This window comes from Xiphias gladius, chromosome 21 (assembly GCF_016859285.1).
Source record: "Xiphias gladius isolate SHS-SW01 ecotype Sanya breed wild chromosome 21, ASM1685928v1, whole genome shotgun sequence".
In the NCBI taxonomy this organism is placed as follows: Eukaryota; Metazoa; Chordata; class Actinopteri; order Istiophoriformes; family Xiphiidae; genus Xiphias; species Xiphias gladius.
The window spans coordinates 12808031-12830461 of NC_053420.1; the positions used below are offsets into that span (position 1 = coordinate 12808031).

General features: G+C 38.6%; 2 protein-coding genes across 6 annotated transcripts in view; one reads left to right on the forward strand and one right to left on the reverse strand.

Annotated features, from left to right (window-relative positions):
- The first annotated feature begins 3257 nt into the window (after positions 1 to 3257).
- poc1a (POC1 centriolar protein A) overlaps positions 3258 to 22431 on the forward strand; it is a 53129-nt gene continuing 33955 nt past the window's right edge. Inside the window, exons 1-9 of one of the 4 annotated variants that reach the window (XM_040115537.1) lie at positions 3258 to 3735; positions 7629 to 7713; positions 7867 to 8038; positions 8262 to 8441; positions 8640 to 8747; positions 9383 to 9498; positions 11528 to 11661; positions 16828 to 16896; positions 17184 to 17333. In XM_040115537.1, coding sequence (XP_039971471.1) covers positions 3721 to 3735; positions 7629 to 7713; positions 7867 to 8038; positions 8262 to 8441; positions 8640 to 8747; positions 9383 to 9498; positions 11528 to 11661; positions 16828 to 16896; positions 17184 to 17333 — 1029 coding nt within the window. In that variant the 5' untranslated portion in view covers positions 3258 to 3720. Of the gene's footprint in view, positions 3736 to 5624; positions 5739 to 6209; positions 6385 to 7628; positions 7714 to 7866; positions 8039 to 8261; positions 8442 to 8639; positions 8748 to 9382; positions 9499 to 11527; positions 11662 to 16827; positions 16897 to 17183; positions 17334 to 22431 lie in introns of those variants that run through there. The other 3 variants (XM_040115534.1, XM_040115535.1, XM_040115536.1) reach the window with 3 other exon arrangements.
- Positions 5277 to 7031, reverse strand: b9d2 (B9 domain containing 2). 2 transcript variants are annotated; one of them, XM_040115538.1, is made up of 2 exons: positions 6998 to 7031; positions 5277 to 5817 (listed from the first exon to the last, which is right to left on the reverse strand). In XM_040115538.1, exons 1-2 carry the CDS (start codon positions 7014 to 7016, stop codon positions 5297 to 5299), a joined length of 540 nt encoding a protein of 179 aa, XP_039971472.1. In that variant the 5' UTR covers positions 7017 to 7031; the 3' UTR covers positions 5277 to 5296. The 2 variants fall into 2 exon arrangements, with proteins under 2 accessions (XP_039971472.1, XP_039971473.1); XM_040115539.1 differs by lacking the exon at positions 6998 to 7031 and having other exon boundaries at positions 5277 to 6161.

Here is a 22431-nt window from a genome sequence, read left to right on the forward strand (position 1 = left end):
GTGAGACCTTAAACCACATACCTCACCCCTAGCATACTGTCATCAGTAGACACTCATATGACAAACATGTATTCACACTAATTATTACATAGTGAGATAACTTGTTCCTGTGAAATCGCTCTATTACCAGTCAAAAGCCTCACAGGGCTGTAATAAAGACAGCCTCCTGGTTTGATGCCACGTTTTCTTTAATCTGTGGCACAAAATACAAGGGACAGAGAGGAACATGAATTAAGAAAACAACTACTGCTTTTACATCCAAAGAGGAAAGATGGATCCGATGCCCTGGTTGCAAATGATCAAGTCTGTCAACAAGCAGCAAGACTGTTAAAGGAAGGCTCCGACAGTTGTTTATTTGCTGTTTTACTGAGAGTTGAAATAACACAGTTTAGCCTAGTTTAGTACAAAGAATGGACGCATGGGAAAACAGCTTGCCACAGTAAAAATAAAAAATAAAATACCATACATATAAAACACCTCCCACTTATATATATTATATATATTTATTCATGTTTAGTATTCTATTTTTATTACTACTCTCTTTTGTTTTTATCTTTATCCCTACTTTTTATACAAACTTGACACTGTCCAACTCTTGTTAGTCAAGATGGTAACTCAGATTTGTAGTCTACTGCTCATTAAACCACAATGTCTCATTTTCAACAGACAGTTCTTAGCTGCAGAACGTCATATGGTTCCAGGTGAAAGTTGGCAACAAGGGAGATGAGATTAGAGCCCTTTGCAGATTTAAATAGCAGCCATAAATGCATGGCCGGATTAACCTCCTCAGGGGGGGACCCAGGGCAAAAAATTGTTGTTGGGCCCCTGTTGACCCCCCACTATACATGGTAGTTTCTTTATTTCCTCAGGAATCCAGAAACCAAGCATTTTTAAAACAAAAATGCCAAAAAGTCAATGGTTTCAGTTTCTCAAATGTGATTTTTTTCCAGTTTTCTATGATAGTGAACTCAACATCATTGAGTTTTTGACCATCGGTTAGACAAAATAGTAAATTAGAATATGTTAACGTATTCAGGGAATAATGATGGACATTTTCCTCTGTGTTCTGACACATAACAAACTGAATAATCAATCAGCTATAAAAGAAAATGATTGTCAGGTGTATTGATAACGAAAATAATCTTTGGTTGCAGCCTTTAAGTACTCCTATGATTAAATAATAGAACTTTGCCAAGGTTTTCTGTGTGTTAATTACATGGTACACAGAAAAAACAGAAGCAATTTGATAAAACACCAATGAGCTCAGTATAAACTAAAACAGTTACAGTTTTAAAACTAGATGTCGACACAGGGTCCTTCTACAAGAGAAGACCATAGTATGGAGGACGGAGGACCCACCATAGTAGATACTGTACCTCAGTGGTATAAATTTCTGACAAATTTGTGATTAATAAGTCATACGTATATAATTTATTATTATTACTGTAGCTATTTAACAAGAGAACATAAAACCGTGGCTCATACATACAACGCTGAGTGCCTACTGTAATTAAAAGAAGAGTAAGGCTGGTATTATTTTCAGTATTGTTCATTGTTATTATTTTATTTTCTCCAGGAATTTACTGTAAATTAATCAGAGCCACTTCCTGTTTTGATTACAGTACGTTGGGGAATTCTTGACACTCCTCTTGGGTTGAACAGGAATTAACACCTTCAGGACGTAAGAAACAAGCAATGTGACCTTTGAATATATGTGGTAAAATTAGTATAAAGAAGTAAATATCTTTAAAAAGGAGATAATGGTGCTAAAAGGCCTTATCTGCCAGCAGATCGGACCAAGTTTAGTAGGTTTTGTAAATTCCTTTGCATCTGCTAAAGGCCTTCGGTTTACCCTAAAGGAAACAAGGAACTATTTCAAGTGTTTTCTTAACCTTGAAGATAGACTGTTAGTAGACAAAATGCAGCTTGTTTCTGTAAGTACATCCTGAATCAGAGACATGACTACATAGTGTGAAAATAACATGAAAACACTCACTCACTTATTACAGACTGTCATACTATACAAATATGGGGTAAGGAAGGTGACTTGTTTCAGTATTTGTGGTATAAAGTGTTGTGCTACAGCACCCTTACAGCTGAAAAGGCCCACAGGGGAAAGGGTTTGTGCTGACATTCAACGGGTCAACAGAATGGGTTATCTGAATGAATTACCACTGAGATACCACACTTGGATACTTAAATCAGTATTTGTCTATGTAGTTTTTGTGTACTCTTTCCACTCCACCTGTTAAATCTTTGTAGCCCTGTGTAAAATGATCTTACTGTAATCTGAAATCTTTTATTTTTAGCCTTCAGTTATGGCAGCAGGCCAGGCCATATCTTGTAAAACAAAAAAACGTTACACTGTGGGTAAAATGGCCTGATCTGGCCTGTATTCAATGAGGTAACCTATTTGCTTACTATGGTGACAACATGCTGTACATTCGCTTAAGTGATACACAAAGTGGGCAAGTGCCCAAGGGCCCGAGAATGATCCCGGTTTAAAGTGTTACAACTGGTCTGTGCTAGGTTATTGAAAATTTGCCAATGTGCATCACCAAAGCACGATATCTACTGACATGACAAGCGTCTTAAAGTGGGTCCTGCTATATTAACCGATCTTGAAGTCCTGTCTTGAGGAAGATCCTTGAGTCAAAATCTTCGTTATTTCAGCTTTGTGCCTACTGTATATGTCGCGATTTTTCCAAGTTTATGCGTAAAATCGCTTTACCTAAAAGCAACTCTGGGGCCAATAGTTTTTCAACATACAAAAATGATGACACATCGCACACAGGGTGTGAAGAACGGGGTTTTAACACGGGCGCAGCAGCTCTGCCACCTGGGTCAGGTGGAGCCAACTTCACTCGTTTTATAAGCGCAGTTTAAGCTATAACAATGCACAATAAGTTATAAGCAACTAGTAAAAGCTGTCAGATAAATGTATTAGAGTAAAAAGTTGAATTTTTCCCTCAAACATTTAGTGGAAATCTTTTTTAAAGCAGCATGAAATACGTACCTCAAAACTGTGCCAAAGTATAGTCATAAGTAAATGCACTTACTACTGGCTAATATCAAGCCCATCAGACATTTTCTTCTTGCTTATCCCGCTTGCGCGAAAAATGACCCTGTTTACACTTAAGGGGAGGTCTTGAGGACACGCCTTCAATATTATTCAGGGACTTTGTGCACCAATTTCATATATAACTCTGTTTTCCCACATCAAATTTCCCCAAACTGCTACATCCGCAAGGAGAGGATCTCAATTAGGTCGCACACTCCTGACACCTGGCGGTGCCGGTGCGTAACTACGCTTTTAAAATGGCCCGTACGAAAAACTGCGCTCGATTATCTGGATGGTTTAATTGATTAATCAACCTGTTTTTGCAGCTGTACAGTATTTTATCTTACTTTATACTCGTTCAACATTATCAGTATGACATCGATTTTTTGTCGGCACAAGACGTTAACGGCCCAACTTTCCCTTTAAGAAGTCTGACCAGGCGCTCAGCGCCCAATCGCGGCGCGTAAACTGAACTTTGTTGTTGTCAGCGGCTACCGGCTAACTGTAAGCTAACGTTAGCCGACCGGTGAACTAGCAGGACGGTGTCGTTATTCTCATAAATCGTAATAACGAAGTAGACCACCGTCATATTTCGGTTGTAACGGTCAGAAGAGACACGGGTCGCTCTCACCGGTGGTTCGTCTACGATATCAGGAAAGATGACTTCTGCATTGGTGAGTGTAGCTGCTTGAGCCGCCGAGCTGAAGTACGTTTCTTATTAGTATTTTCACGTTGACTACTTCATTACTATTAAAAGTAGGACAAAAACGGTAGATACTTAGCAATAAATTAATATTTTTGACAAGATATGAGAAGTTTTTTTTGAGCAGAATTTATTCTAGCCTTAGCGCTGTGTGTAGCAAAGGATAAATCATAAATGGAGCTAATTTTAACCTTGTTGTATGTTGCCTGACTGCAGTGTCTTGAAGTAGAGGGTGGATCTGTAATTGATGGGGGAAATAGTTAAGTGTGTTTTAGAAAATATCTTAAAGGTTGCAGGTCTGCACAGGTGCAATAAAAGCCCCGGGTTAATCACCTTAGGGTATCGCTGATAGGGTGTCATACTTAGGTTGTAGCTACAGATGTGGTACATTATTTCCCTCTCATATTTGTAGTGATCATTGTTTTGTTTTTTGTTTTTTTTAAAGCAGACCAACACCCATGACATGAATCTCTGTCAAGTTTGAGCAGTGGGGTGTAGGGTGGAGTGCAATTCATGAAAACTGGCATGGTGCTGAATAGAGTAGTGAAGTGGGAGATGTGTTAGAATCATGGACTCCTAAAGGACATTTTTGGTTAGTTTTACATTATTTTTGCCTTAGACAGTGCCAGGTGTCTGCTGGAGCATTTCCAATCCCTGGATGCACATGAAACTATTCTTGCTAAGATGCCAGTACAAATGTTGAGCAAATATTAATTAAAAAAGTGAAATACAGAAAACTGTGTGTACCAAACTTTAGGAGAGGAACCTAGCTAATCACATAGATTAAAATCTTGCTGCCCACGAAGATGATCTCTGTGGAAGTTGTAAACACATTCATCACCTTAGATCAGATCGATATACATTTTTTGATCAAGTGTGTCTCCATAGCTGCCCACAACTTAAGTCATCTATTTTCATCCTGTGTTTATAGGTTGAGGAGTATTAAGGTAAAAAAAAAAAAAGTAATTTAAATTTGGAAAAATATATAATAATCTACAGTTGCACTCACAAGCAAAATAAAATTGCTTAAGGTTGTAGATCAAGCTCAGTTTTTTAGTACACAAATAAACAAAAAATTACAATAAAAACAAAAACAAGTAAAACAAAATATGAGAGTACTTAGCAGTTCACTGCATTGCAGGAAGTCTTGTTACGTATGGCCAAGACAATTTGAATATTACATTTTAAGAACTTTCCAGGTAATTACGTAGGATGCATAATTGTGAATTTTCCTATTTATGTATGCATTGATTGTTTTCATTATTGATCAATCTCCGTATTGTTTTTATTCATTTATTTGGTTTATTTTGGTTATTTTTTGATTTGCTCTGGAAAGTGAAACAAATGTGGAACCAGCTTCGTTATGATGTTTTTTTTTTTTTTTTTTTTTAATTTACATACATCTAAAATATAAAAACACAAACGCGATTTAAAAAAAACGTACAAAGTTTTGCTAAAAACAAGATAGACCTCCGCCCGCAAAATATACAATCCGTCACAATTTTTCTAAAGTCCTTTTCATTTTAACTGTGTTAACTCTCGACGCCATATTTGTCAAAGTGTCTCATGATAACGCCTAGCTCCAGCTCCACAGTCCCCATGGCTTCGGTGTGTAGTCTGTATCTGTCCGCCCCGCTGTATACGAGGTCCGGGCTGCGAAGCTGGGGTCCTCCGCCGACAAACATTTGCGCCAGCTGCTCTTGCCAGGAGCCGAGCGGCCTCCAGGTCACGCAGCTTATCCGGTGATGTCCGGGGCTAGACGGGACGTGGCAGTACCCGTATCCGGACAACTGGCAGCGTCCGAAGGAGTCCTGGTGCCACACTTGGAGGTGAAGCTTCGGCCAGCCTTGAAGTCCCTTGGTTGCGTAGTGCAGATCGATCGGGTGGCTCCAGTACGCCACGTCTCCGGTTTGGGGGATATCCACCTGGGTCTGACCCTCCTTCAGCCCGGACAGAAGACGCCATGCTCCTCCCGTATGAACTCCCCATTTGCAAAATAGGCTGTTCTGCGGGAAACCACTGGCCCCGACGATCTGGCCGATAATATGCAGCTCTGCCATGTCAGAAATGTTCCCTTTCACAAAAACATGCGGTACCGAAAGTCCAGCTTAACGGCTAGTATAACGGCTAGTATAACGGCTAGCTGTGACTAGCGCCACAGTTCACGTCTCCTTGGTAACTGAGGTAGTGGAGATATTATACCCCGAGTTTGGCTTCTCAGGCAGCTATTCGCGTCCAGCCGCTTTTACGTCTGGCATTTTAAAATGGGTTTAAAAAAAACAAGGCCCAACTTGTGCCACATTGGTTTCATTTTTTTCAAACAAAATACCCGGAATAGCTAATTTGACAGGCGGAGATTGTTGGTGGCGGCTTATATCAGGAACTGGTGCCTGACAGGCACAATACAGGGCACCACCCTTTATTTTGACGCATTTCCTTGTTTGAAATCGTTTATACCAGAACAACTCTGGACTGGAGACAAAATAAGGCATCACTACATGTTAATTTCTCGTATTCAAACACTAAGAATGATTGAAATCAGCTTCGCTGGTAGCTTCAACATGAGTTTTAATTTGTTGGTTTCCCTGGAGTTTAAACATCCTTCGGAGTCCAGGAACAAGTAGGCTACACTGCGAAACAGCGCCACTCCACGGCTGTAGTGCTTCAAACTTTTTTAAGTGAAAAGACGTAACTAGAACCCAGTAGCAAACAGCAAATTAAAAAAGACCCTTTCTTCAAATGTTAATGTGCTGTTTCTTTTTATTTCAGGAACTTAAAAAATATATTTTTTTTAAATGAAACTAATTCTGGCATGTGCAAAAGTTTGGGCAACCTGCTAAATCAGTACTTAACCCCCCCCCCCCCCCCCCCTTTGGCAGGTATCACAGTTTGCAAAGACTTTTTTTGAACAGGCAAAGAGTATTTCTCCTCTTGATTTTTCAAATTTTCACCCACTCTTCCTTGGCAAGAACTTCAAGTTCTCTGATATTTTTAGGATGTTTTGTACACACAGCATGTTTAAGATTTACCCACGGATTTTTGTTCACGTCAGGAGACTGTGACTCTAAATACTATGGTATCTAGATGGAGGTTACAAATCTTTATAACAGTGATCTGAGTTTACCGATTTTGTGACCCGACAGATACCGTGGCACCAGAGGATGAAAAGACCAAAGCGTCAACCATACTACCACATGAGGCGTTAGTGCTCTACAGACAGACATATACATTACCTGAATATAAAGGGATCATTTTGACTTTTCATAGTAGTAAAAGCCCAGGTGTTAATAACATTAACAATGACTCCCAGTAAGCAATGGCAGCGTGATAGTGAGCCAGCAGGAACAATACCAGGACCATGGAAATGAGGCAGCTGATAGAATGCATACATCAATCACTTTATTATTTACACCTGTGCTTTTCCTACTGTGACATGTCAAAATGCTACATGCTGGCTACGTAATATACATTATGATGCTGGATTCGCAGTCATCAGTACGTGTATTTTACCGGCTTTACTGCATTTCTTGCTGACAAGCTGTATTGAAAACAGAGTACAGATAGCTGTACAGTCTCTTACCTCATTCCAGACAATGTCGTCACTTTTTAGCTATTTATGACAATTATAAGGTCATCCACCCACCCACACAGTTCTAATGAAGCACATTAGCAGTTTCTGATTGTTAAACCTTTAATAAATGATACCCAAAGGTAATTTTTTATTTTTTTTTTTCACATTTTGAACTGTGAATGTTGCTTATTTAGTCATGCACATTATAGAAAACGTAGGATTTGAAACAAAGTTTTCACTGGGTTTAATATGTTACTGCTGCAAACAGTCTCTCTGTCTCTTTGTCCATGTAGTCTGATCCAACCCTAGAGAGACATTTCAAGGGTCACAGGGACACTGTGACAAGTGTGGACTTCAGCTGCAACATGAAACAGATCGGTAACAGCTACTGCTTTTTTTTCTCTGTCTTCATGTTTGCCTACCTATGGCATATGCATCACTGTAGTCTTTAATTATTATTTTCTATAATGTCATGCTTTCTGGGGTGATACACTGTGTGTTTACTTCACTCACCTGTGCCTCCTCCACCAGCCACAGGCTCCATGGACTCCTGTGTCATGATCTGGAACATGAAACCTCAGATGCGAGCGTATCGCTTTGATGGGCACAAAGATGCTGTCATTTCTGTTCAGTTTTCTCCCTCTGGCCACCTGGTGGCCTCTGCGTCCAGAGACAAGACTGTACGTCTTTGGGTGCCCAGCATGTAAGTTTTTTTTTTTTTTTTTGTTGGAACCTTTTCTGTTATCTGTTAGAAAGCTACCACAATGGTGCTGACTCATTAAAGCAACAAGACTCGACAGTTTTGCTGAATACACTTTATCACCTGCCAGCACGCAGGAAGGCACATTGCAGATTGCAGGATGCTCGCTGGTTTTGATTGTTGTCTAAAACTTTAGTGTTGTCTGGGTGCTTGCGTGTGTGTACAGGAAGGCTGAGTCAACAGTTTTCAGGGCTCACACGGCTACCGTTCGCAGTGTTAACTTTTCTGGTGATGGACAGACTCTGGTCACAGCCTCTGATGACAAGACCATCAAAGTGTGGACGGTACACAGGCAAAAGTTCCTGTTCTCTCTCAACCAACACATCAACTGGGTCCGCTGTGCTAAGTATGAAGCATACACACCTTCACTACATGCAGTTTTCACACTTAGATATCAATTGGTGCTGCAGATATTTTGGCTTATTCTGTTGTTTGTTGTGTTTGTTGCCTTTACATTTACAAATACAAAAGTGCTTTACATTTCTGAATTGTTTTAAAACTTAAATGAATTCATGTCAGATTTACAAATAAATATTTCTTGCAGGTTTTCTCCAGACAATCGTTTGATTGTGTCATCCAGTGATGATAAGACTATAAAGCTGTGGGACAAGAACAGCAGAGAGTGTATTCATTCGTTCTATGAACATGCTGGGTGAGCACTTGAGACCAGCCCAATGCATATTGAAGTGTGTGTGCGAGAAAGAACTGCAGTGACTGAAGAGACTAAGCAGAATCCATATTCTGTGTTTGTTTTTCCCCTGGTATCTTTGTAAATGTATAGGAGTTATAGCATTATGTACTGTAGGTAATGTAATGTTATTGGTGTGGTGGATGTTGAGCAATATGATCATTTTAGATGATTTCATTGTTGTTGCTTTTTTTTTTAAATTGAATCAGGACTTGGAACGTAACAGATAATCTCAGAAAATAGACCTAAATTTACTGTCATGTTTCAGTAACAACAACAGAAAAACGTGACAGGTCCCATAATTATGTGTCCCCTTGTTAAAATCCTAATGACAATGGCACTGAATAACTACTCACTCATTTAAAGGTTTTACTAAAGTATCATCTAAAAGCCTAAAATGTTTTTGAATTTTCATTAAATTGTGTAAAACAAATATTCAAAATAGTCAAAATTTTTTCTAGTGGTTGTTTCCCAGCTATATTTTAGAACAGAGGTCCAGACCAAAATTGGAACTCCCTGGAATAATTAATTTTAAGTACCGTAAAAGCTCGACCAAACGCCTCACTTCATTAAATTTCATGTTTTATCGTTCTCCCAAGTTATGCAAACCTTGTGGACTTCCATCCCAGTGGAACTTGCATTGCTGCTGCCAGTACCGACAACTCTGTTAAGGTTTGGGACATCAGATCCCATAAGATGCTACAACACTACCAAGGTAAAGACATCTGAAAACCATATAATGGTAGTATTTAGTTTACGATGAAGTCTTTTGCTACACTAAAACCATAGTTTGCAGTTAATCACTGCATATTTGTAGCTTTGATACAAGGCTTTTATTTGCTTTACTAAATGACAACAAAATCAACCTTAAAGATGTGCATTTGCTACATGTTTTGCTTCAAGGCTCTCAGTTTAGCCAACCCTGATGTGTTATACCTGATATATTAATGTTTGACATTTAAACATTTACAGACTTTTAATATATACTACAGCAGAAGGGGGGCACTCTGCAATACAGCTAAAGCCTCACAAACACAGTGGAAAATACAGCTGAGGTTTACAAAAAAATAACTGAAATAACAGAAAAGATCAAATTAAGCTTTAAAGCTCGTGATTAGATTCATGATTTCTTGCATATTCAATAAAGCAAATGCTGATGCCTTTTTTGTCAGTCTGCTACTCAGTCTGATTGTTCTAATCAGCTCTCTTAAATGGATTTAAAATCGTGAGATCTAATAATGGATAATCACATCTGTCTGAGGAGACTGAGCATGAAGATAAAAGCTTCTCCTCTCCTCTGCTTTCCTCTTCTCTCCACAGTGCTGCACTGTACAAGCTATAGTTAATTACCTTTTTAGCCAGCTGAAAGTGTTAAATTGTGGTTAAAATGTGGTGTGGCTACTGTTAGACAACCATGGGAATTATTAATAATCACAAACAATGGAAGGTAAATGAGTAAAATTTAAGGTTTAAACCTCCTAAAAGCCATTAAATACTGCCTCTTGAAGGGGTCATGTATGAATAGTTAGTAAGCTACAGTATGATTAGTTGTCTTTTAGCTGTCTTAGCTTGCTGTTGGGTGGTTAATTCAACTGGTATTGTGTTTGTTGGGGATGTTTACCTTGCTCTGTATCCTTGCATGGACCTAAGCCATATCAGAGACTATATTCCCCCTGCTCTCAGTATACTTAGTTGCAGCTTTTCAGGCTCTTCATGCAGCGAGAGGTACCAGTATGTCTCATATGTGTCATAGCATGTTGCAGCCAGCAGAGGGACCATGTCGCTTATCAAATGTCTGCTGCGGTCCTCATTTTATCTCCATCAGGAACCCATTCAACACGTTAGAATAATTTCAAGTCTGGGAGAAGTTTTGATGGCTTGCCATAGCTTACAATACTTGACGTAATGATATGTGCTAATGTAAACCTGGTGGTAAGCCATTCTCAAAGTACACGGCAACTGGGGCAGCGTGTTGTGCAACAGTGGGATTGAGGCAAACATGTTAGCAAGCATCTGGTCTGCAGAAGTGTACATGAGCGAGACACTCTGCTCGTAACAGCACCTGAGGTGGTGGATATAAGTGACCTGGTCCTCTGATTCCTGTGAAGAGATGAAAAGGGAAACAAATTACCCTGCTAGAATCAATAAAGTATAGAATTACTTAAGGATAAGTATGACAAACAATATATTTCCGTAATATTTTTATTTGACATTAGATATATAATACTTTGTCTCAAAATGCTGGTGCAGTATCCCAATAACAGTAGTATAATTAGGGCTGCAACGATTAGTTGGTTAACCGATTAGATGTTTGAAAGAAAATTAATCTGCAACTATTTTGATAACTGATAAATCATTTAAGTTATTTTTTCACACAAAAATACCAAATATTTCATGATGCCATGTTGTCATGAGAATTTTGCTGTTTTTCTAACAGTAAATTAAATATTTTTGGATTTTGGACCGTTGCTGGACTGAGTTTTTTAAAACTTAATCGAAAAAATAACTGGCAGATTAATTTTTAATGAAAATAATCATGAGATGCTGTCCTAGTCATAATCATTTTTATTGTCATTGTTGTCATTTTGATCATAATGATGTTTAATGATTCCAAGTTATTTCACAGGCAGAAAAAGTGAATTTGTAAAACTGCAAAATACAACTGATGTGATTTTTAAGACTTTTAGACTTAAATTGCATACAGTCAGTTATAAAATGTGTGTGTGTGTTTGTGTGTTTTCCAGTCCACAGTGGTGTGGTGAACAGCTTGTCTTTCCACTCGGCTGGTAATTTCCTCATCACTGCGTCCAGCGATTCCACCGTGAAGATACTGGACCTTGTAGAGGGCAAGCTACTGTATACACTGCATGGACACCAGGTAGACACACACACACAGACACACACACACAAATACTGTTTGGATATCCTACAGGCCTAACTGTGCAGTTTACCCGGTCATGATCACGATAGGTCATGTCTGTAGTCTACTCTGCCGTTCCTGTGTGTGTGTGTGTGTGTGTGTGTGTGTGTGTGTGTGTGTGTGTGTGTGTGTGTGTGTGTGTGTGTGTGTGTGTGTGTAGGGTTTGGTGTGCACATTTATGCGTGAGTGTGTTTGACACCTCCATTGTGCAAGTTTGATTCTGTGAAGTGTGTATGTATGCGAGTGTGTGCGTATGATGCCTTTTTTGTATGTGGTGTATTTTAGTACTTGCCAGGCGAGCAGGCAGCCCACTCATGATGACTCATCTCAGGGTTGTTGGAAGGAAAGAGAACTGTGTTTCGGCCTCCGTTCTTCTGGATCCTCTCCTCCTCTTCTTCTCTTCATCCTCCTCTCTTTTTCCGTCCCGTCCTTTTTCTTTGACTTTAACGTGCCTCTCTCTATGTCCTCATGTGCTCTAGGGATGTTCTAGTGTTGCCACCATCATTGTCCTCTGTTTCCTTCTCTATTTGCTCCTACTTCCTCCCTTTCTCTTATATCTGATGTACTCACATTTTGGCTGGCCGGACTAGTTGGCTGGACGGCTCACTGACTGTATCAGTTTGTTTGAACAGCTGATGAACTGGCTTGCTGGCTAGTTGTGGAAATCAGTGGCTTGCCAGTACCACATGTGGTCTGTCTGTTTATCTATCCCTCTGTATACGTTGCCTGTCTCTCATTCTTGTTCAGTCTTTTTTTTCTGTGTCACCTGTGCTACTCTCCAGTCGTTTGCCAAGAGTCTTCTCTTTCTCAATAAAAAAAAAGCTCTTTTCCCCTTCTCTCTTCACACCTCCAAATTTGTCATCTCCTGCACTGTGTCTCTGTTTTTGTTGTTGTTCTTTTTGGCTCGGTGGCAACTCCACCAGTATGTTGGTGCTGGGAGCACACAGGGTGTTAATTGTCACTCCAATCTTATAGCTAGAGATGGACGAAACCCCAATCTGTTCAGTGTGGGTATGTGGGTTTGTGTGTGTTTATGTGTCCGCTTGTATGAGTGGAGGCCTATGTGCATGTAATGTTTGTGAAAACACGCGAGGGCTCTGAAGGAGTGTTTTGCTGTTGGATCTGATAAACGTGTTGTTTCCGATGCCTTAGGAGGACCTTACCTGACTGGGTAGAATCACGTTAAATTAGGTTAATCTGTCTCTGTCACTCTCTACAACAACCGACTTTCATTTGTGGTGATCCGAAACTTTTTATGAAGCACATCTTCAACTTGATTCATAAGTACATTTTAGCTTTTAAAGACCCCCATGAAATAGATGAGATGCTAGTGTTTTTACATACTTTAATGCACTCCTGCTTAAAGGTGGTTATAGGGTGGGACATAATGTCAGTTTAGACTTGATTTTAGAAAAATAAAAATTAGCAATGACAAAATAAAATAGACACTGAGAGCCTTTATTCAACTACATGTATGCAGTAAATGTCCCTCTGGACCATTAAGTAGAGCAATGTTTTTAAGAGGTGGCCCTGTTTGTGCTTCATTCACATGCACTACATATGCACGTGTATACATGGCGCAAGTGGGTGTTGTGTTTCACAGTCCTGCCAATGGATTCATGCTCTTTCACTGATTAGCAGTTGTCGGCAGTAACATGCTAAGACATACACTGCAATGCGCCAATTACAGCAAGGTAGAAGAGGACTTCTAGCAAGCAAACATGGATGAAAACAGTTTGAACCATGGGTATCAAATTCTACCAAAATTCATTTCTGCAGATCTATTTTTGAGTAAGGAAGATACATAGAATGTGTCGTGGTGTGAAACTGTGAATTTAAACTCTGCAGGAGAACATCATCCGTTCATTCCATTGAAATTTGCCCCATCTTCATTCTTTTTCTGCATTTTTGGGCCCGTAGCACATGTGCACATAAGTCTTTCTCTGGATGATCAGGCCAATGTCTTGCACACGAATGGTACAAAAATAATGAGAAAATATAGATTGTCTTAACTTAAATTTTTATTGTGATACTTTTATTATCAAATTGTGATGATACAAAGATAAGTTTCTGAATATGTGTGGCGGTCAGGGAATTTTCATTGTTTTCCAGCGGTTCTTTTTGGTAGTGTATGTGGAACGAGTCTTTCTGAGGAAGAGAACATCACTTTACCTCCTCCATCACCTATTACAAAGGAGTTTTGTTATATATACGTTCACTTTTTGTCAACGATGCTGATGGTGTTGGTGATGTGTTGTTGGAAGCCGACGCTCACATATAAACCTTCATCACATTACTGGCGCTAACGCTAGTTAAAGGAGAAATGTAGGTTTCTACAGTTAACATCTGAAAATCTATGATCAGATTTTATGGGTTGGAATCTTAAAATACTCCTGAGTGCAATATGTGTAATATGTGTTTACAGGATGAGAAAAGGGAATTTTGATAAAGAACTACACAGAACACATATCTTGAAGTCCAAAGACCAGATGTGTAGTGATGCACTTTAGGGTTGCAAGTAACAATTATTTTCGTTACAGATTTAATCTCCCATTAATTATTAGTGCATAAAATGTCAAAAAAACGTGAAAAATTGCCCATTGCAACTTCACATAGCCCAAGGTAGCATCTTAAGATATCTATTTTTTAGACTGTTGATCAAAAAAAAAAAGATATTAAATTTACAATGACACATCACAAAAAAGGAGTAAATACTCTCATCTGAGAGCTTGGAAGGAGAGAATGTTTAGTATTTTTTCACTATTTTCGTTTGCAAAATGATTAAAAACAATTAATCGGCTATCAAAATACTATCTTTCTGTTGATCGACTTATCAATTAATCAGCTAACTGTTTCAGCTATAATGCACTTATCCCGTCTATCCCCAATACCAATTCTGATAAGTACACTTTAGTAGTGATATAAAGTATTGGTTGATACAATGTACTGATCGTGATACTGGTGCTCTTTGTTCATTTTCTGTATATCTCCTTTCTAAACTGTAATTGGAGACATTCATAATCTGTCTTTTTTACACTCGTGTAAATTAAAAATTTCCTTATAAATTATTATTATTTTAGAAGCATTACAGGAGTGCATCATTACAGTTTTAGAACAACGTGGACTAAGAGACATTATTTCATGTGGATCAGTGATAAATATAAGTATTTATAACTGCTCTTAGAGGTATATTTTAAAGAAATAACGCAGTAAAACTAGTACAAGCATGTAATCCTTTTTGTTAGTCATAAGTTTGTGGAGAGCACCATGTGGGGCCTGTCTGGTTTCTGCAATCCCTATTCATTTATCAGTACATAAAATGTGCCAGGTAGGTTCATTGCCCTGTCAGAAAGTGTGCGTGTGTGTGTGTGTGTGTGTGTGTGTGTGTGTGTGTGTGTGTGTGTGTGTGTGGGTGCGTGTGTCTGCGTGTGTGTCTGTGTGTCTGTGTGTGTGTGTCTGGCCATGGCAAGTGCCAGCCTGGCACCAGGCATTAGTCAGAGCAGAGACAGAACATGCTGTCTGTCAGGCTGTCGCGTTGCCATAGTGACACTGTCTGCTTCTCTCAGGTGCTTCTGGGAAACCATTCCTCACCCAAACCAGCCTGTCTGGGTGCCAGCCACAGGACACAGCTTCTTTTTTCTTCCCAGCAGCGTCCCTGTCTGATTCTTTCCTTTTCTTTTGTTTGCTCTGTCCTTCATCTTCTTTTTGAACACAGTCAGAGGGCTCAGGCTGTAAACGTTGACCCCATTTTGCATTGTGAGCTAGAGAAAAGAATAAAACAGGAGAGAGAGTGTGATTTCTGAGTTTTTAAATCTGGATCCTGTCTGCGCTGCAGACCTGAGCACACATACTCAACCACACACACGCGCGCGCACACACACACACACACACACACACACATCAAACTCCTGACATCCCCAGGTGGTCCTTTTTGGCTCTGACGATGTGTGACCTCACCCCACCTGAGTCTCCGCTTTCTGTTATTGATTGCTCTGCTAAAGCCCCACACACCCACCCTCCTCCTCCACACATACACACACACACACACACGCACACGCACACGCACACACACACACACACACACACACACACACACACACACACACACACACACACACACACAAACACACAAACACACATACACGCAAACTTTAGGAGCTTCTGTTCTGAACAAGTTTTGTTTCCTCAGATTGTTTAAAGAAGAAAAGTGTTTCCTAAATGTTATGAGCCACAGACACAAAAAAACCCCCACTTGATCCTCTTCAGGTCTCATCCTGTCATTGTATGTTATATATAACTTTTGAAAAAACTGTGTTTGGAATACATATTTTATTTTTTTATTCTGTATTTTGTTAAATTATATAGTGCTTACTTTCTTGTATGTTTTAAATTAACACCTACATTCTCACTGCAGCTACTGTATATTTATTGGCAGAAGAAAAATATTTAATTGTTCATATTAATCCAAATTACCCTGTGTAAGGTCTGAAAATGAATGAATGAATGGACTGAATTCAACCCATAGACAGCTCCACTTTCACAAGGATGGTTTCATTTTTTAGCGCTGTGGCTAATCATTTAGTCTATAAAATGTCAAAAACTGGTTAAAGAAAAAATGATTTCCTGATTTTCTGAAGCTCAAGGTTACATTTTTAAGTTGCATGTTTTGTGTGACCAACAGTCCAAAACCCAAAAATATTAAGAATGTCATTACTTAAGACAAAGACAAGCAGCAAATACATAAATAATGTTTGTCATTTATACTTGAAAAATGATTTAAACAGTCGAGCAGTTATCAAATTAGTTACTGTTGACAAATCTGTCAATTGACTCATCAGTTATTTGACAATTGATTTTAGCCCGCGTCGTGAGATTTGCGCAGGATGGATCTTGCCATGCTCGTTGTGTTTTTGTTCATTGGGATTTGTTTTGGAACTGTGTTTTGGAACTCAGTGGTTCATAGCAACAATGACATTGATTTTCTTTTCCACTTGAAAAACAGCTGCAGCTAAACGTTTTCAGGATGCTTGTCTTTGTAATAAAGATAATGAAAAAATGGGATGTGATTTCACTGTTTTATCACCTCAGTTCTCAATCTCTCTGTTTCTCTTTCCTTTATACCAGGGTCCAGTGACCTGTGTGGCCTTCTCCAGGACAGGAGAGTACTTTGCCTCTGGAGGCTCTGATGAACAGGTGATGTTTGATTCTTCTAACTGATCCCAAAACATTGAACCAGATGTAACCAAGCTGAATGGCTTGCTTATGTTTTGGTAGGCAAAGGTCCATATCATGTGCCGTCCTCCTGCTGATAGTGTATATTTACAATTTATGAAAGGAGACTACAATGAATTAAGAACTTGTAAAAGAGAAAGTAAAACTGTATTTATATAGCACATTTCATTTTTTGTTTATAAAATTGTTGGTCATTCGACTTTGGTGTATTGTTTTAGAATAAACAACAATTTATATTCAACCTACAGGTAATGGTGTGGAAGAGCAACTTTGACTGCAGTGAGTGCAGTGACACTGTTAGACCACAACATAAAACTACTTCCAGCAATCAGGCCCCACCAGCCAGCTCCACGGCTCACCTTCCCTTTAACTTGCACCCATCTGTGCTCCGCAGCCAGGTAAGTTTAGACAGCTGGAGACAAACATAGTGAACTGACAGCAGTTCTACTTTGATGTCCCATTTCGATCCAGTATTTTATGCATCCTTTTAGCTCTTTTGCACAAATAAATTTTTATCCTAGACTGGACACACACCAGTCACACAGCACATATTCTTTCCTTTCCCTAACATACCTAACCCTTATATGCAAACATTACTATTGTCCTTAGTAAATAAATATGATCATGCACACTATTAAGAGTTTATCTGGCCATACATAGAGTATGTACAAAATTTATATTGGCAAACTCGGTTTTGATTAATTACCAATGTAAAAATAAGTTTTGTCTGGGTTCGACTGTTGTAGAGCAGCATCGTTCATATTTCAGTAAATTTTTATATTTGGCATTTTCGTCTTGATTGGATACTTTGACAGTGAAGATACAGTACAGTCAGGAGGTTGTTGTGTGCCAGTTGAGCAGGCTTTATACTCCAATCCGAACTAATTGTCAGATAGCTTCGGAAACCCCCCACACACACACACACGCGCGCACACACACACACACACTCACACTCACACTCACACTCACAAACACCTTCTGACATCGGATAAGCGGGGGTCTGTGTCCAACCATTTCTATAACTTTCCACAGCCGACGATCTGACGCTCACACCCACTTCACTCAGTGATTTGCCAGCTGTGCAGAGGTGAAAAAGGAGCCAAGGATTGAACTACTCTCTCTAGCTCTCTTTTCTTTTGTTACACATCTATTTGTGGCACTTTTCATATGAACAACTGAGTGCAACACTATGAATGTCTTCCAGAAGAGGCTCTCTGAAAATGTTTTCCTTTTGATCCTGTTTTTAAACAATATTGTGTCTCCCCCTTTTTTAGGATGGTTGGCTTTCATGCTGCCTTCCAGTGTGGCCATTGGCAAAAGGTTTAAACACTTTTAATTTCTGATTTGTTCAAACAACATGTCTTATGAACTAGTTCTGAGAAAACGTAAAGTTGCCTTTAACCCCTAAACCACCAGGATGCCCTATTCAGTTGATTTAGTTTTTTCAAAGTGTTCAAGGCTTAAGTTTCTGAATTAAGAGACACGGATTTCCATAAATGTGACACTTCTAAAACCTGTTGAGGCTAGACACTTCAGTATATGTCTATATGTTATATATGTCTATATAACAATAAAAAAAACAAACAAACCATGGTTTGGAGGCAATGAACAATATACTTATGATTTTGATATTTTTATTTTTTACCAATAGTGTTGCTAAAATGTAAGATTTGTCCTGAGGGTGGCTCAAGCAAAACTCATGAAGACTCCAAAATGTTGTAAAAGGGGTCATCTTATTGTTTGGTTGATGTGGTATGTACACACAAATGTACACACACAGATATGTTTACTATATGTACACAAGTGCTCACATTAGCACAAAAAAGACTAACTGAAACCAGTATGCACACACATTTGCATGCCTTTGTGCCAACTGGCTCAAAAATGAACATAAGAGACACATGCACATGCACAGATACCCCTCAGTATTTCATGCTGCCAGTGTGGCTGGCTTATTTCCTCCATGCATATCCTTCCTTTGAAGTCTGCAGTGTAGCCCAAAGCTACATTCATATCTCACATGCAGGGCAAGAAATACCTACTTTATTCCCACATCTACACTTTGATATAGAGGAAGTTTTTTTACCCTATCTCTCTGACCACATGAAGTAGATCAAATACTAATCTGTGTTCATCTTATGACACCCTCTAATGCAAAAATATACAGATATCATACTACATTGCAAGTGAGTTTAAAAAATGTAAATGATGATGATCAATTATTAAAATTGAAAACAAATAAGCACTGATCAAGCATGATTGAGTTCAGACGGATATTATTACTGTTATGGGATAACCTACGGTCATGAACTTACCGTGCTGAAAAGAGGCCAATGATGTCAATGAAAATTTCCAAAATTGTTCGTGGTTACGTTTAATTTAGTTATTTCTTCATTTTTTGTGCTATAAAATCTCTTGAGTGTCTTTATGTTAGGCGTTAGTAACTTAATAACACATTAATGTTATTATTCCTAATGTCATTACAGTACATGTGACACTCCACTATCCTTAATAATACTATTTTTATCCAATCTTACAACTAAGGGGTTTGGATAGTATTATGTGAGTCAATAAATGCCAAAGTCAGTTATACTATAAAAATATTCAGATGGAAAACAAGCCTTCTAGACTTCAAAGCCCATTTTGTGGCAGCATCTTCTCCATTTTCATTACAGTAATAAAGTAATAATAAAACATCATTCTCTTTTATTCAGTAGGAGTCTCTACTTGAACTGATTCCACCACACCCTTTCTGACTGCTGTGTATATGTTTCCAAGAGGAAAGAATAGTTAATATACTGTCAAATAACTTTCTGTGGATCCATTTAAAAAGGATAACTTTACCAATACGTAAAAACGATTATTAACATTAAATGTGTGGTTGTAACTGCCTGTAGCTCATAAAAACCATAAAAAACCTTCCCAAAATGGAAGTAGAACCCATTTTCATGACTAATTGTAGTTTTAATTAATTTGGTTTAGCAAATTTGTTTCCTCATCCTCATTACAGTCAGGGTTCTGATTGCATTACTATTATTAAAGGCAGATTTTTTTGGCATAAAGAGTTAAACTAGTGCTGCAAGTACTTGTTATTTTCATTATCAATAATTTATTAAAAATGTTTTATTTCAAATATTTGTTTAAAAATTGTCAGAAAATTGTGGGAGAAGGCCATCACAATTCCACGAGCCCAGGGTGACATTGTCAAATTTCTTGTGTTTTACAACCAACAGTCCAAACCCCCAAAATATTCAGTTTTCAGTTAAATAAAATAAAAAAATAAAAAAGCAGCAAATCTACACATTAGAGAAGGTAGAACCATAAAATCTGTTGGCCAATAAGTTGTAAGTTATTTTTCAGGCATTTACTCAAATTTCTGCGATAAATGAATCAAGGCTTTGATTTTAATATGACTAACTGGTGAGGTTAGGCTAAGAGCAAGAAGGGTTAAAAAACATGGACAAAGATTTTGACCAAAAGATAAATGAATTGAAACAGATAGAAAGTGAGAGAGCAGTGCAGTCATTAGTGATGTTTAAATATTAAAACATCTTGTCAGATGTCACATATGCGCATGCACACATACACACACAAATGTTGGTCTTTCTGAAGTTGTGAGGACACTCATTGACATAATGAGTTTCCTAGTCCCATAACCCTGAGTTTAACAATCACAACTTAATGCCTAACCCCAAAGCTGGCCATGAAACCTCATGGGAAGGTTTGGATTTCAACCCCTTTGACTGTTACAGTGATTCTTACATCAACAAGGGCACAGCCAAGGTCCATTCACACTCTCTCTCTCACGCACACGCACGCACACACACGCACACGCGCGCACACACACACACACACACACACACACACACACACACACACACACACACACACACACACACACACACACACACACACACACACACACACACACACACACAAACACAAACACACAACCGTCCTTTCTCTCCTTCTTCTTATTGATCGCTCTTCTAGAAGTTTACATCAGCCCATGGTGATGCTGCCTTTCCTTTACACCTTATTGGATATCCAGCAAAGCCTCATAATGAGTCATTATTAACAAATGTGAGGTGGTGCAACATTAAACTGGTACTGAATCTTAACTTCTTTTAACTTTAAGGTTAGTTTACGCTTTAAAAACCTATAACCTAGTTAGAAAATCTTAAAGACCATAGTACTGATAGCACAGAATACTAAGAATTGATATGGATAAAATACAACTGTAAGAAGCAGATGTATATTTCTTTTAATGTACTGTAGTTCTGAAATCATGTTTGTTGTCTGCTTCAGTGTCAGACACATGGACTTCTTTGGTTGCTGAAGCTGCGTATCAGCAATGAAATTTTGTTACACTGATACTTAATTACAAAAGATTTAGGAAAATTTCCAAAAATGTTCCCACGGCAAACAACAGAATTAGCTGTTCCTTGATAGATTTTCATTTCCTCGGTCAAACCAGTGGTTTAAAGAAAAAGCTTCAACAGTCAGCTTAGGCCCGATTATGGCAAAATGTATTTTGAAGCAAGTGTTTAAGCAGCTTCAACTATGTGAGGGTGATTAACTCTAACATCTCCTATAAACTGACTTGAACAGTGGAAGTATGTCTTTTAATGCCCTTTAAACCCCTGTTTTCGTAATGCCATCCGTGGACCCTTTGGGGCTCTTTTACTTCTTCTATATCTGAATCTGTCTTTCTCTCTCACTGCTGTGATACAGATTTGTAAATGGATTTTAATATCTCTTCCACTTGTCAGCCTTTGTTACACACTTGCCTCAAAGGGTAATTATCAAATGGGAAGCTGGACCATGTGGAGAGAGATGATTAGTGCAATGTATGAAACATATTCTCTTCTTCTGAGAACTAATGTTCTTGTATAACCCTACTGAACTTTCTCTTTGGGAAATATGGTTTTTCAAATACAGTGGTATGACGCTTTAGTTTTAATAGAAAAGCGGTCCTTCACATCTGCTTGATTAAGAAATGAGGTATAAGAAAATTCAACTCTGGTTTTTGTGTTGGCTCTCTGTCTTCTAAAAAAATACGCACTGATAAGACATGTTTGCGAGATGTTATGTATATTTTTTCTGTATTGGATGTATTTGATTTTTACCCTACGTACCAAATAATTGCAGTCTGTGTTTTGGCAGCTGCAGATTCTGAATTCAAAATTGTGAGAGCCACTCACAAAGCTCTGTCAGTGTGTTGGTTGTTGTCTGGTTAGTTAAGCCTAGCTTGTGTAGCTAGCATTACTAGCATGGTGAGCAAAAAAAGAAAAGTCAAAGGTGAAAGTAGGGCTAGGCGATATATCGAATGTATTCGGTTAATTTGAGTTTTTGTTTTGAATGATGTGAAAGATGCCTAAATTGTAAAATCAAGATTAGTGCTTCCTCTACTATCACTTCAATGCCAGCACCAGCAGTTCTCTGTAGTTACGACAGAAAAGTAGGCTGTCACTGTTTCCTTGGAGATGCCTGCAC